At 49.7% G+C, this 14,385-nt stretch overlaps 1 protein-coding gene across 6 annotated transcripts in view; it reads left to right on the top strand.

Annotated features, from left to right (window-relative positions):
* Positions 1-14,385, top strand: part of WDR27 (WD repeat domain 27) — a 141,690-nt gene that overhangs the window by 3,944 nt on the left and 123,361 nt on the right. For 4 of the 6 annotated variants that reach the window (XM_043888380.1, XM_043888379.1, XM_043888381.1 and 1 more), the window contains exons 2-7: positions 3,117-3,312; positions 8,776-8,917; positions 10,459-10,583; positions 10,853-10,966; positions 11,973-12,024; positions 12,559-12,629. In XM_043888380.1, coding sequence (XP_043744315.1) covers positions 3,117-3,312; positions 8,776-8,917; positions 10,459-10,583; positions 10,853-10,966; positions 11,973-12,024; positions 12,559-12,629 — 700 coding nt within the window. Of the gene's footprint in view, positions 1-3,116; positions 3,313-8,775; positions 8,918-9,847; positions 9,976-10,458; positions 10,584-10,852; positions 10,967-11,972; positions 12,025-12,558; positions 12,630-14,385 lie in introns of those variants that run through there. The other 2 variants (XM_043888382.1, XM_043888383.1) reach the window with 2 other exon arrangements.

The raw sequence follows: 14,385 nt of genomic DNA, 5'->3' as shown, positions 1-14,385 counted from the left end.
GTGAGCCTACGGAGCAGCAGCTCAGGTGCGCCTCCCGCGAGCGCCCGCCCTCTTGGTCTTCCCAGCCTTGCTGCACCTCCTGTACCTCAGGCTGTGGCTTCTCCCTGCAGCCGGGAAGTGTGGTTTGGCGGCATTCCTGTGGCTCTGGGGAGAAAGTGGAAAGGGCTTGGTGAAAACCTAGCAGGAGGTGCCACGCCTCGGAAACAGGGAGGCAGATGTTCTAACAGGTGTGAGGAGTATGTCCAGTGTTAAGTAAGCGCTCTGAGGCAGGTCCCAGGCCATGCGCAGCTCAGAGGAGACGCTGTGTTCGGGTTTCTCCCCGTGAAAGGACGGTGGGCAGAGGTGAGTGGGCTGGTCCAGAGCAGGTGCTCTGAACGTCCTCTCCCCCCGCCACCCCCGGGAAGTCAGGCGAACTAGTTCTCCCAGCTACTGTGAGACCAGGGACACCTGCCGGGCCTGGAGTCCAGGGTTACTGCGGCCAGCCGTGCAAGCTCACACTACTCCCCGGACCACCTCAGCTCCTGAGGCCGCCCTGGAGGGGCGGCTTCCCTGGAAACCACCTCAGGGGAGCTTCTTCAGTCAGACTGGTCTCAGATTGCAGACTCACTCCTGTCCAGCGTGTCTCCCAGGAGCTGCCCTGGGCCCATCCTGAGCACAGGCCTCTCCTGGGATGTGTAGCTGTGCAGCTTACACTAGCTCTGCATGTGTGCATGTAAATGTGTGTGTGTGTGCATGTGCATGTGTGTGTGCACGTGTGTGCTTGTGTGTGTGTGCACGTATGCGTGTGTGTGCGTGTGTGTGTGTGTGTGTGTAGTTTTCTCTCATGTGTTCTTTGGTTGATATAGCCTCTGGAAAATAAAGATATTCCTGACAGCTGGATTGTTCTAGAGATGGTTGAGAAAAATCCATTTTCTAGGAAACTTTTATTTGATTGTTTTAATTTGCTAACAGAAAAGTTAAATGAGGATAGTTTTCACCTGAACATTTGTCCCATTTTAATTGTGTTTACCTTATAGGTTCACGTAAGAACTGTTCTGTTTTCATCCAGTGCGGGCGGGGTTCTTCCGGGCAGAATATCTGACTTGTAGGCAGTAGCCACCATGCTGGCTCCTCATGCAAGAGGAAATGAATATGCCTCTAGGAGAGTATATCCTGCTCTGGTGTGTGCAGTCCTGATGTCACCCAGGGTCGGAGGAACTTTGTCTGGAGCTCAGATTCCGCCCCTCTGAAAGGCAGATGAGAAGAGCTGCCGTCTTGCTGTGACAGTGGGCAGAGCAGGACCCCAGTTGCCTGAAATGCTGGTGGGGAGGGTGTGCAGCTGGGCTGCCCTGGTCCTCGCCCTGGAGCCCGGCTCCCAGGTGCCTTCACCCCCTGTCCCACTCCGCCCTCACCTGCCTCCTGAGCTGCAGGTGGGCCTGCAGGCCTTGGCGTGGGACCCTGCACACTGTATGTCTCAGTCCATTACGGCTGCTGAGATGGAGGGAAACCTCACCAAGTCCGAGACAGAGGGAGCAGACCCCGATGCTGGGGCCCCGCGGCCCAGACCGGGTCCCGTTCCTCCTACAAAGGGCGTGTGTACCCCGGCGCAGCACCTGCGTTCTCATGGGATTCTGTCGCTCAAAGAGAGAACCCTTGCAGCTTTGGCTGACAATCCACCAGGTGTCCACCCATGGCAGATTACAGTTTAGGATTATCATGGCCCTCCACTGGCCACCAGCCCCACACCAGTCTGGGGGCAAATCTGAAAGTCCCCATGAAGAAATAAAGGGCCGGCCGTGGGCTGGCCATGAGGGCAGAGACAGGGTTACGTTCACTTAGGCTTCGCGCCTGGAAGCCTGGAAGCTAGGACAACAGCCGTGCAGCAGTGAGAAGTGGGCTGGGGCAGAAAGGGCTTCACGGAAGGGGGCACGTGGACTGCGTGCTGCTGACCTGTTGTGCTCACAGGGCTGCTGTCCAGGCTCTCCGGGCCAGATCCCCGTCTGGACTTGGGATCAGCCCGTCGCTCCCTCCTGGCCGCTCTTGACTCTCACCCTCACACGCTGCTGCCAGATGACCATGCGTCTCCTGAACGCCAACCCTTCTTGCCTCGCTTCTTTGTTTAGCAACCACCAGAAGTGCCCCAGGGTCATCTGAGCGTCAGGATGACCCTGCTCCATGGGAAGTTCAGTGGCCACCATGCCACGACCGCCCTCAAGAGCATCAGCTTCCCACCTCCTGCTCCCTCCCTGTCTCTGCTGGTCACTGTCCACGTAGTCCTCTTCTACCCTAGCTGCTGCTTCCCCATGAGGCCTGTCCAGGCTGAGTCCACAGCCACCAGCCTGGTGACCACAGGGCTGGGTTCTCTGAGTCCATCCGACCAGCCTGGTGTCGGGCAGTCAGGCCCTTGCTCTTAGCTTTGTTGGTGGTTGTGTCCCTAGGTTTCAGGCGCACCGGGAGCCTGTGATGGCTTGTGAGGCAGAGCGGAAGCTGGGTAACCTGGAGCTGCTGCCTCGTGTGTAAGCTGGTGATAAAGAGTTGTTAACTGTGAGGTGGGACAGGGCCTGAAGCTTTCTGTTTCTGCCCGTGTCTCATTGATTTGTGGTTTCTAAGACACGACCAGTGAACCAGTGGTTATGTTATCTGAGAGTCAACTCGGATGACAGAATGTTGTAGAATAGTTGACTGGATCCCAGATGAGCAGTAGATAGCAATGTATTTTGTAGTTTTCCACCGACCAGTGTAGGAGATGACTTTGTATCCTCATCGTTGGTGTCAGCTGTCAACTCTGGCCGTGATCTGGAGGTGCGGCTCGGGGCTGGTGATCACCAGGCCTCTGTGAGGGTGGGGAGCTGCAGACACCCCACGTCTCGGTGGGTCTGCTCAGTGGGAGCCACAGGACTGGAGCCCGGGTCTGCATGACTTGAAAACCTGTGGGATCAATGAGCAGTCATGGCAGCGAACCTCTGGAGAGGTCATGACTTCTGTTTTCTCTTTCTTGGGGGAGAAGAGGGGAAATGAGTCAGGAGGTGTGACGTGTGTGTGTGTGTATGATTGTACTGGTAATTGGGCATAAACAACGGACTGTGGTCTTCATTAGCATCATGCCCATGGTCGTTCATATATTCTTGGGGCTCCAGGTGGAAGATGGAAGAACCACAAGAGATTTTCTCCAGGAATGATGGCCGTGCGGGTGACATCGTGGTGGAAAAGTTCCTGGTGGATTCCGTGAAGCCTGCACCCCACGTTCAGCTTGCCTGCAGTGGGCGGTCCTGTGCTTTCCCTTTAGATGGAAACGAACTTTGCATATGGGACACCAAGGACCCTCCTCAGCAGGTGTGAAAGTTACACGTGTGTCTTGTTACGTCACAAAGACTTGCCATTGCTGCTCTGTTTCTCTGATGCTGCTGGCGTGGTTTTGCCCTTTGTGGATTCAACTACCAGCTCTGGGAGGAAAATGCTAACAAAACAAAACCTACTAAGATTTGATTTTTAGGAAATAAACTGTCTGGAATCACTTTATTTAAAAATAAATTTAAAAAAAATTAAATTATTTAAAATTTCTTGAATAAGAGTATAAGCAAGGAAAAGTTCATCTTAACACTATCAAGACAAGTCGAACTTTTGGATTTTTAGATTTTTAAAAATTTTTTATTTTTTTAAATAAACTTCCACCACTTCCCTGGTGGTTCAGAGGGTAAGGAGTCTGCCTGCAGTGTGGGAGACCAGGGTTTGATCCCTGGTCGGGAAGATCCCCTGGAGAAGGAAATGGCAACCCACTCCAGCATTCTTGCCTGGAAAATCCCATGGACAGAGGAGCCTGGCAGGCTACAGTCCATGGGGTCACAAAGAGTCGAACACGACTGAATGACTTCACTTCATTTTTTAATTTTTAATTTTGCGTATTTGTAATAGTGCATTTAAGGGAGTTTATTGTGTTTGTTGCCGAGTCTTTAACATCAAACTGATAGAGTTTTAAAGACATCAGGTGAGTTTTGCTAATGTTTGAGCTTGGTATAAATGGTGTGATGCATTACGCATTCTTTTTTGCTGCTTTCTTTGATTCACCAAGTTTATGTTTCTGAGATTCATCCACGTTCATTTTCATTACTGTGCAGTGTTGTTTTGTGGCTAGACCACACTTTATTGTTCTACCATTGTTGGAGATTTGGTTTGTTTCCATATTTTATTGCTACAAACATTCTTTTATATATCTTTTGATACACATGTGTATACAATTTCTGAGTCTTAAGGAGTGCATATATTTAGTCTAAAAGTTAGTGCCAAGATTTCTAAAGTGATTGTTCCAACCTGTTGTCCTTCACATGGTGGATGAGACTTCCAGTTGATCCACACCCTCACCCACACTTGGTTCTTTTAACTTTGTCCCTCCTTGTGGGTGTACTGGTATTTAATTATGATTTGAAGATCCCTGACGATTAGTGAGCTTTAACACCCTTTGAGCACATTTATTGTGGATGTACTCATTTGGCCATTCTCTTTTGTGATATATGTGTTCAGTTTCTTGCCATTTTTTTTCCTACTCAATTATCTGTCTTATTGATTTGAAAGAGTTTTTTATGAATTCTAAATATAAGCTTTATTTTACTTTGCATTTTCTAGAGTTTTATGTAAATAGAATCAGGCAGTTTTAACTCTTTTCATCTGACTTCTTTCGCTCAGAGTAATTGTTCTGAGATTTATGTACATTGCTGCATGTGTCAACAGTTCTTTTTTTGTTATTGAGCAGTATTCCACCATGTGGATATACTGTAATCTATTTTTGTCCATTCTCCTGTTGATGCACACTGAGGCCATTCTATAATAGACAATATAATTTTGTCTATTATAAAGGAAGTTGCTCTGAATGTTTGTGTGTCTTTTGTTTTATAAATGTCAGTTAGGTGTCAGTTAGGTCAAGTTGGTTGACAGTGTGTTCTTTTGGTTCTCTCTTTATGACTACCTGTTCCTTCAGTTATTGAGGCATCCTGGAGTCTGTGACCAAAAGTGTGCTTGTCTGTTTCTCTCCCGTCAGTTCTGCTCCATGTGTTTTGAAGCGCCGTTAAGCAGTAAATGTTCGGTATCTTTATATCTTCTTGATGATGTGACTCCATTAACATGGCAGGACGTGCTCTGTCCCTCTTAATATTTCTTACTCTGGAATTTTGGTACACTTTTCTTTTTACTTGTTTTTTGTTTTTTTGTATTTTAAGACTATTATTTTTTAAGAGCAGTTTTAGGTTTGCAGCGAAATTGAGGGGAAAGTAGAGATTTCCTTTATCTCTTTGCCCCCAAACATGCATTTCCCCCCCCCCCCCCCAGGTCAGCACCCCTCCATGGTACATCTGTTACAGGTGATGAGCCTGTGTCGATGTTGTTTTTACCTGAAGCCCATGGTTTGCCTTAGAGTTGACGTGTGCACTCTGTGGGTTTGGACAGGTGTCCCGTGACATGTGCTCACCATCATAGCATCTCACAGAGTCCTTTACCTGCTGAAAGTCCTCTGGGCTCTGCCTGCTCGTTCCTCCCCCTGAACCCCTCACCCTGGAAGCCACCAATCTTTCACTGTCTCCCTAGTTTTGTCTTCTCCAGAATGCTGTATGTTGGAATCATACAGTATGTAGCCTTTTCAGATTGACTTCTTTCACTAGTCATTTGCATTGAAGTTTTCTCCATGTCTTTTCTTGGCTCGATAGCTGATTTCTTTCCAGTGCAGAATATTTTCTTGTCTGGATGGGCCAGAATTTATTTATTCATTCACCTACTGAAGTTGCTTTCAAGTTTTTGCAATTATGAATAAAGCTGTGGTAAACATCAATTTTTGTGCAAACATAAATTTTCAAAGTGAAGTGAAAGTCGCTCAGTCATGTCTGACTCTTTGTGACCCCATGGACTGTATAGTTCATGGAATTCTCCAGGCCAGAGTATTGGAATGGGTAGCCTTTCCCTTCTCCAGAGGATCTTCCCAACCCAGGGATAGAACCCAGGTCTCCTGCATTGCAGTCAGATTCTTTACCAGCTGAGCCACAAGGGAAGCCCAAGAATACTGGAGTGGGTAGCCTATCCCTTCTCCTGCAGATCTTCCCGACCTATGAATCAATCTGGGGTCTCCTGCATTGCAGGCAGATTCTTTACCAACTGAGCTATGAGGGAAGCCAACTCCTTTGGTAAATACGAAGAAGCAGGATTGCTGAGTTATATGATGAGAGTATGTTTCACTTTGTAAGAAAGTGGGCCTAGCAAAGGATGAGAGTTCCTCTTGCTGCACGTCCTTGCCAGCATTTGGTATTGTCTATTCTGGATTTTAGCCATTTCGACAGTAGTATCTTATTGCTGTTTAATTTGAATTTCCCTGACAACTTACATTCCATACTTGCCACCTGCGTATCTTCTTTGGTGAGGTGTCTTTTAGGGTCTTTTGTCCATTTTTAATTGAGTGGTTTATTTTCTTGTGTCTTAAGAAGTCTTTGTATATTTTGGATAACAGTCCTTCATCAGATATGTCTTTTGCAAATATTTTCTCCCAGCCAATGATTTTTCTTTTTATTCTCTTGATAGTGTCTTTCATGGAGCAGAAAATTTTAATGTTAATGAAGTCCAGCTTATCAATTCTTACTTTCATGGGTCATGTCTTTCATGTCTTATCTAAAAAGTCATTGCCAAACTCAAGTCATCTAGAGTTTGTCTATGTTGCCTTTTGGAAGTATATGGTTTTTCCCACTGTATTGCCTTTGTTTCTTTATGAATGGTCTACTGACTATTTCTGGCCCTTTCTTCTCTCCCAGTGATCTGTTTGTCCTTTCTTTTGCCAACGTCGCACAGTCTTGATCAGTGGAGCTTTAGAGTAAGCCTTGAACTCAGGTAGGTCAGTCCTCCACCTGTGTTATTTTACAATATTATGTGGCTGTTGTGTCTTTTGCCCCCACCAAGATAAACTTTAGAGTAAGTTTGGTGATTTCATTTGGATTATACTGAATCTATAGATCAAGCTGGGAACAATTGACATGTTAATAATATTGAGTCTTCATGAACATCGACTATCTCTCCATTAATTTAGTTCTTCATTTATTTCTTTCCACAGAGTTTTATTATTTTCCAACTTTGTGTACATGGAATAAACCCCACTTGGCCATGGTTATAATTCCTTTTGTAAATAGTTTGGTTTGATTTGGCAATATTTTAAATATTTGGTGAGGATTTTTGCATCTCTGTTCATGAGATGTGATTTTCTTCTCTTATCATGACTTTGTGTGGTTTTGGTATCCAGGTAGTGCTGACTTCAGAGTATGAGCAAGGATGTAGTCCTTCTGTTTCTTCTGAAAAGAAGTGTTTCCTCTAATTTTTCTTCTGTTTTCTGAAAGACATTTGGTAGAATTGGCAACGTGCCCCTCCCTCCCACCTTGGTAGGCTGTATTTCCTTTTTAAAGCAGGAATTTGTTAGAGTCCACCCATTGCGTTTTAGGGGAAGAAGTGCAGAGTGTCAGCCTTATGGCTTTTGAGTCTATTTTCAGAAGCTCTTTGTAGCGGGATGGGATTCTCTGCTCTTCTCCCAGTAAGACTGTTCTGTTTATGCCCAGACAGTAATGCATTTAGTTGCACCATTTTTGTGCCCCAGCCCCATAAATACCTTGCTTCTCAAGTGCTTCACTGGATTAGTCAGGAATGTAGCTGTCTTCACCGGAGAAGCAGCCTTGTTGCTGGGATCCTTCCTCTCAGCCTTCTCTGATCTGAATTCTTTGTTGCCTTCATTATTCTCTGATGTCTGAGAAAATGTTTTCTTTTCTTTTCTTTTCTTTTTTTTAGCAAAGTATGTCTTTTTTATCTTGTCCTTCTCATGGGACGGTTGGTGCAGATGAACCCACCTGCCATGGGCATAGGAGGGACTCTGCTGGGCCTCCCGCCGGAGGCAGAGCTCTCACGGCAGAAGGCATGCTGTCCACCTGAGGCTGGCTTGAGAAAACCTCTGCCTCCTGGGGCGATCACCAGTGGTCCACCCCGACTCCCCCACCCTCCCCGCGTGTGTCCTCTCTCCTTGTGCTGTATCCACACAGGGTCTAAGCATACTGCTGACTGTCTCTTCTTGTCTTTTCTTCATCCCTTCAGTCTGCTGGTCATCCCCTCCCTCCTCCCACTCTGCCTCCTTGGCTCAAGCCTCTGTCCTGTCTCCTTTGGAGTGTTTTGGTTTCCTCTGTGTGCCCCGACCCTCGGCTCTCTTCTGAACCTTCAGAAATGTGTGTTCCTGAAAAGCCAGACCTGGTCACTGCATTCTTCTACATGCATAGTGCTGGCCTGTGGTTTTCTGTAGCTCCGTCCTAGCACCCTACATGGTGGTCAGAGCGTTAGTACGTGGCCTAGACTCCCTTCAGCTTCACCTTCTTGCTTTGTTCATACCAGCTGTTCCATAAATATGCGTTGCTTTCTCAGCTCCTCTTGCCAAATCCTTGGTACTGTCCTTATCCTTCAGTATTTAGCACAGCTGATTGCCCCTCTGGCCTGGAGTGGGGATGTCGTGTGCATTGCTAATTAATAAATAGGGAAGAAACAGAAGGAAGAGGTAATCATTTGATTTGTGTGCCATTAGTGATGCTGAGTAACAGGGAAATACTTAACCCAAGAGAGTAATTTAATGGTATATGAACAGTGATTTACATAGATGAAGTAGAAATGAATATATGAAATACATGTTTGAAGAACTCAATCCGTTTAATTTATTAGGATTGAGGCTATGTTATATTCTTTTTTATTAAAAAAATGTTTTCTATAATCTATGGTCTTTTTGGTTTTTGTTACTCTCTTCAGCTGATGATCCTAAAAGGACACCGTCAGCCCATCACCGCCGTGACATTTGGGAGCAGAGAGAGCCCGCTTCTGGTCTGTTCTGCATCACTAGATTGTGTCATGATGTGGGGCCTGGATGAGTGCAGACAGGAAGAGCTTAAAGGTGACGGGGCTTTAAACACATTTAAAATGCACAAAGGGAATGACTCATTTTAAATGCACTTGGTGACACAAGGTGTTTTGGGATCATTTTTGATGCCTTTAACCTTGAAACTTGGTGTCTAAGCTGGATGTTCTGGGTGGGAAGTAGACAGGGCCACTCAGAACTGCTGACCTTGGCTGACACCATAGGTTCATTAGTTCTGCTTCTGAAATTGGTGATTTTTGTGGAACTCTGAAAGCAGCTTGACAAGTTGAAATATTCTTCCCTTACTGAGACAGTAGTGAACTACACCTTAGCGTGGGAGACAGACTGGAACATGTGAACCAGCAGACAGCTGTGGGCAGTGAGTAGGGAAAGGAACCTCAGTGCGGGCAGGGAATGCGGCAGGACCTGCTCAGGGCTGCGGGTTCTGCAGGGGCGGGGTTTGGACCGGAGCAGGAGGGTCAGAGCAGGAGCCGCTGATTGAAGAGCTGAGAACCAGCCCGTGTGGTTGGAGCTCAGTGATGTTAGGAGACTTTTATCAGGTGAAGTCAAAGAGTTGGGTGGGTCCCAGAACTAGAACAAATAATTAAAAAATTTGTATGGAAACTACGAGAGATACAGAGGAAACCTTGAGAAATAAGGATGGAGCTGGAGGAATCAGGCTCCCTGACTTCAGACTGTGCTGCAAAGCTACAGTCTTCAAAGCAGCATGGCACTAGCACAGAAGCAGACACATCGATCAGTGGAACAAACGGGGAGCTGGTTTATTTGTTTTGCTTACTGGCATCTAAATGCCTCCTGCCTGCCCACCCTGTAGGATTTCCCCAGAGGCGGGGTTTCTGTCTGGTTCCTGGATGTGTCCTAGGCCTGAGGGTGCCTGGGGAGGTACAGGCACTCGCTGAGCGCGACGCGGCAGGTCCGTGGCGGCCCCAGAGCAGAACTGTGTGTGGGAGATGCACGTTTTCCTTTCTGTGGGCTCTTGTCCTGACAAGCGGCTTCGGTCTCTGGGCCAGACCGCAGTGGGCACCGTGCCTTTGCAGCCCGGTGGCAGGCTGGCCCAGTGACCTCACTTGAAGGTAAGGCTGCAGGCTGGCTTGCAGCATCACTGTGGGGCTTGCAGGCTGGCCTGATATACCTCCTCTTCTTGGCAGTGGAGAGGCTCTGGGCTGGAGGCTGAGGCTTAGATGGGCACAGCGTCCCTTCTGCCTGCTTGACACAGGCATGGCCGGTCATTGGCTCGGTCTGGAGCCAGGGTGGCCGCAGGGAGGAGGAGGGAGGATTGGGACCCACGACTCACCCAGGATGTGTGCGTGGGTGGTTCCCCAAGACACGTTATCCTTCCTGGTGTGGAGTCACTTCCCTGTGGCCCGTCCCTGAGTTCCATGTATTTCCAGAAGAACTCCAATGTTTTTAATTCTCTTGAAGAGCCAAAATCAGACCAAAGCTCATACTCTTCTGCACACAGTCCTAGAGCAGAGGGTTTAGCACTTCCCAGAGGTTGTTGCGGGCGTCGCTGAGTGGCCTTGACAGGCAGACACAGATGACCAAACTCCCTGCAGGGCGACTTCCACGGGGGACCGTTCTCGGCGCCCTCCTGGGAAGGGTGCTGTGTCTGAGGCTTAGTCCCGATGATCGAGTGGTGGCGGTGTGTGCGGGGAACAGAGTACTCATGCTGGACCTTGAGGTGAGATCCCAGCCCCATGGCCACAGGCCCCCAGGCTTGGGCCCTTCCTGCCACTTCTCGCCAGAGCGTCTTACTGGGCAGCTTCTGTGAGGGTGTCGGCCCGGGGCTGCCTGGGCTCCCTCTTGGCTGGGCGTCTGAGTTTTACCTTCCAGGTTTATATGCAGGAAGTTTCACATTTGGGCAAGGGGATTATGTAGAAACTGTTTTCTGTGAGATTCATATAACTTCTTAATAACAATAGTGACTGACCTTCCTTCACCAACCCCCAGAGCCAATCCACGCTGGCTGAGCTGGATGGTCACCACGGCCCAGTGACCGCAGCCGAGTTTTGTGCTTGGCAGACACACATCCTTATCTCGGCGTCCGAGGACAGAAGCTTCAAGGTACGGGGCGGGTGTCAGGCTGTTGGGGCGTGTGGACGCTTTGCGCTGTGCTTCTGCTTCCTGGCCGCTGCCACACGTGAAACATCCGAGGGACGACTGCCCTCAACCTGAGTCTGAAGCCTTGGCCTGTCACCAGGCGGGTGTGGGGAGCCGCGGCCCACGGCACCCTGTGCTGACCTGGCGTTCCAGGGGACGCTGTCTGGCCCGGGACCCTCCTCCTGGACCTGGGGTCTTGCGGGGACTGGCACCTTAACTCACCTCCATGGTGTTCCCTGGGGCCGCTCTCCAGTAGCAGAAGATTCAGTCAGAACTCAGTTGGGCTTGAGAGGAGAGTAACTCAAAATGCACGCTCAGGTCCCATCCACCTCCCAGTCTGTTCATCGTGGTCATCACCTGGCTGAGACGTGAGGACGTTGTGTGTTGTGACTGAAGGGAACTGAGGATGAGTAGCAGGCGTCTGCAGACAGAGGAGGAGACTGTAAATGCTTCCCTTGTCCCCTTGGAGTTTCTGCCACTGACTTGACAAAGGTCCCCTCCCCGCTCTGAGGCAGTGGTCGGGGCTGGAACCCCGGCTCCCTGCTGCAGAGGGCTGGCTGTGCTGAGCCTCGCTTCTCTGTGAGGTGAGGTGCTGGCGACCTCGCCTGCAGGGTGAGTGAGGGCTGGAGCTGCTGTTTGGAGAAGAGGAGTGTGAGCCCGTCTCCACGTAACTGGTCCTTTCCAGTCTTCCCACCTCATCTCGCAATGTTGCTGAAGGGCTGGAAATGTTCCCAACCTTGTCTGCGTCTTCCAAACCCATAGGTTGATATTTCTGGAAATGTTTATTTCCTGTATGATTCTGATGTCTTCTATTGTGTTTCTATAGTTTTGTGATTTATGTCCTTATTATTTTCTCCTTTAGATAACCGTTCACGTGAATTAATTGGTAGTTGGGTAGAAGTATTAATTTGAGCTGTAACAACAATGGTAATGCTTGTGCCTCTTCTAAAAAATGTGTGTCTGTCCAAAGGTTTGGGACCATCATATGGGATCATTGATACACAGCTCATCAGTGTTAACAGGTAACTTGGAACGTGTTTTCTGTCTGTAGGCTATGTGCACACAGTCTATCCTAGTTCACATGTTAACCTTGAAGCCGTAGGGTCTCACCGTCCGAAGGGTCTCAGTGTCACTCATGGAGGGTGTTTCATACCCATCTACTGTCTATCCACATGTTGAAAGAATTCACATAACAGTTAATCTTTTTGAAACTTTTAACTTAAAATTAAGCATATGCTTGAAGTCAGAGCCTCTCTGTCTCAGAAAATTGGGAAATCATGTTAGCGGCCCTAAGAAAAGTGCTGTCCGCCTCCGCTATTGCATGGAAGCAAGGCCCAGCGCTGCGGCCTCTGCCGACAGAGCCAGTGGCCGCGGCTAGGAGTGAGGGGCCGGCCTGGGTGGGCCGTGTACTGCTCCTGAACCCTTTTGGGTGGCCGTGCTCTTTCCCCACGCTCTTCCTGGTGCCCGTGACCCCAGAGTGTGATCACACGGGTGGGCTCGGTGCTAAGCAGGGCCAGCAGGCGTCCGAGCTGAGGGCTCTGTGCTCCCTTCCGCAGCCTCCCCCCTCCTGAGTCTCCTCGTGGACCCGCGGAGTCAGCAGCTGGTGGCCGGGTGCACGGACGGCCAGGTGAGAGCCACTGAGCAACTCTAGCTTTCAGACATTATTGTGACGGGTGAACGTGTGCGCAAAGACGTCTGTTTCAAGGCTGCTTTCATCCGTGGCTGAGGCCAGACCTGCTGGTGCCTGCTGGCCTGCCTGCAGGAAATGAGACCTATAAAGGCTGGTACAGCCCTTAGTGTCAGCTTTATGCCTTCTGAGAGGTTTGAAGGTACTTGGTCTTTTTTAAAAACTTAGTTTTTAGGTGAGCAATTGAAGTTGGCTTTGCAAGCCATGGATACTGTTCTCTTTTTAAAAGTGGCTGTTGGACTTTCCTGGTAGCTCAGTGGTAAAGAATCGGCCTGGCAATCCAGAGGACGGGGGTTCGATCCCTGATCCGGGAAGATCTCACATGCCACGGAGCAACTAAGCCCATGAGTCAAAACTACTGAGCCTGTGCTCTGGAGCCCGGGAGCTGCAACTACTGAGCCCACGGGGGCAAGTCCTGAAGCCTGTGCACCCTCAAGACTGTGCTTCAGAACAGGAGAAGGCACTGCAGTGAGAACCCCGCGCAGCACAGCTGGAGAGCAGCCCCTGTTCTCCATAAATAGAGACGCCCCCAGTGAGAACCCCGCGCAGCACAGGTAGAGGGCAGCCCCTGTTCTTCATAAATAGAGACGCCCCCCAGTGAGAACCCCGCATAGCACAGCTAGAGAGCAGCCCCTGTTCTCCATAAATAGAGACGCCCCCCAGTGAGAACCCCGCATAGCACAGGTAGAGAGCAGCCCCTGTTCTCCATAAATAGAGACGCCCCCCCAGTGAGAACCCCACACATCAGAGCTAGAGGGCAGCCTCTGTTCTCCATAAATAGAGACGCCCCCCAGTGAGAACCCCGCATAGCACAGGTAGAGGGCAGCCCCTGTTCTTCATAAATAGAGACGCCCCCAGTGAGAACCCCGCATAGCACAGGTAGAGGGCAGCCCCTGTTCTTCATAAATAGAGACGCCCCCCAGTGAGAACCCCACACATCAGAGCTAGAGGGCAGCCCCTGTTCTCCATAAATAGAGACGCCCCCCAGTGAGAACCCCACACATCAGAGCTAGAGGGCAGCCCCTGTTCTCCATAAATAGAGACGCCCCCCAGTGAGAACCCCGCATAGCACAGGTAGAGAGCAGCCCCTGTTCTCCATAAATAGAGACGCCCCCCAGTGAGAACCCCGCATAGCACAGGTAGAGGGCAGCCCCTGTTCTCCATAAATAGAGACGCCCCCAGTGAGAACCCGCATAGCACAGGTAGAGGGCAGCCCCTGTTCTCCATAAATAGAGACGCCCCCAGTGAGAACCCCGCATAGCACAGGTAGAGGGCAGCCCCTGTTCTCCATAAATAGAGACGCCCCCCAGTGAGAACCCCGCATAGCACAGGTAGAGGGCAGCCCCTGTTCTTCATAAATAGAGACGCCCCCAGTGAGAACCCCGCATAGCACAGGTAGAGGGCAGCCCCTGTTCTTCATAAATAGAGACGCCCCCCAGTGAGAACCCCACACATCAGAGCTAGAGGGCAGCCCCTGTTCTCCATAAATAGAGACGCCCCCCAGTGAGAACCCCGCGCAGCACAGGTAGAGGGCAGCCCCTGTTCTCCATAAATAGAGACGCCCCCCAGTGAGAACCCCACACATCAGAGCTAGAGGGCAGCCCCTGTTCTCCATAAATAGAGACGCCCCCCAGTGAGAACCCCGCATAGCACAGGTAGAGAGCAGCCCCTGTTCTCCATAAATAGAGACGCCCCC

This window comes from Cervus elaphus, chromosome 26, assembly GCF_910594005.1.
Source record: "Cervus elaphus chromosome 26, mCerEla1.1, whole genome shotgun sequence".
Lineage (NCBI taxonomy): Eukaryota > Metazoa > Chordata > Mammalia > Artiodactyla > Cervidae > Cervus > Cervus elaphus.
This window is presented reverse-complemented; position numbering and strand designations above follow the sequence as displayed.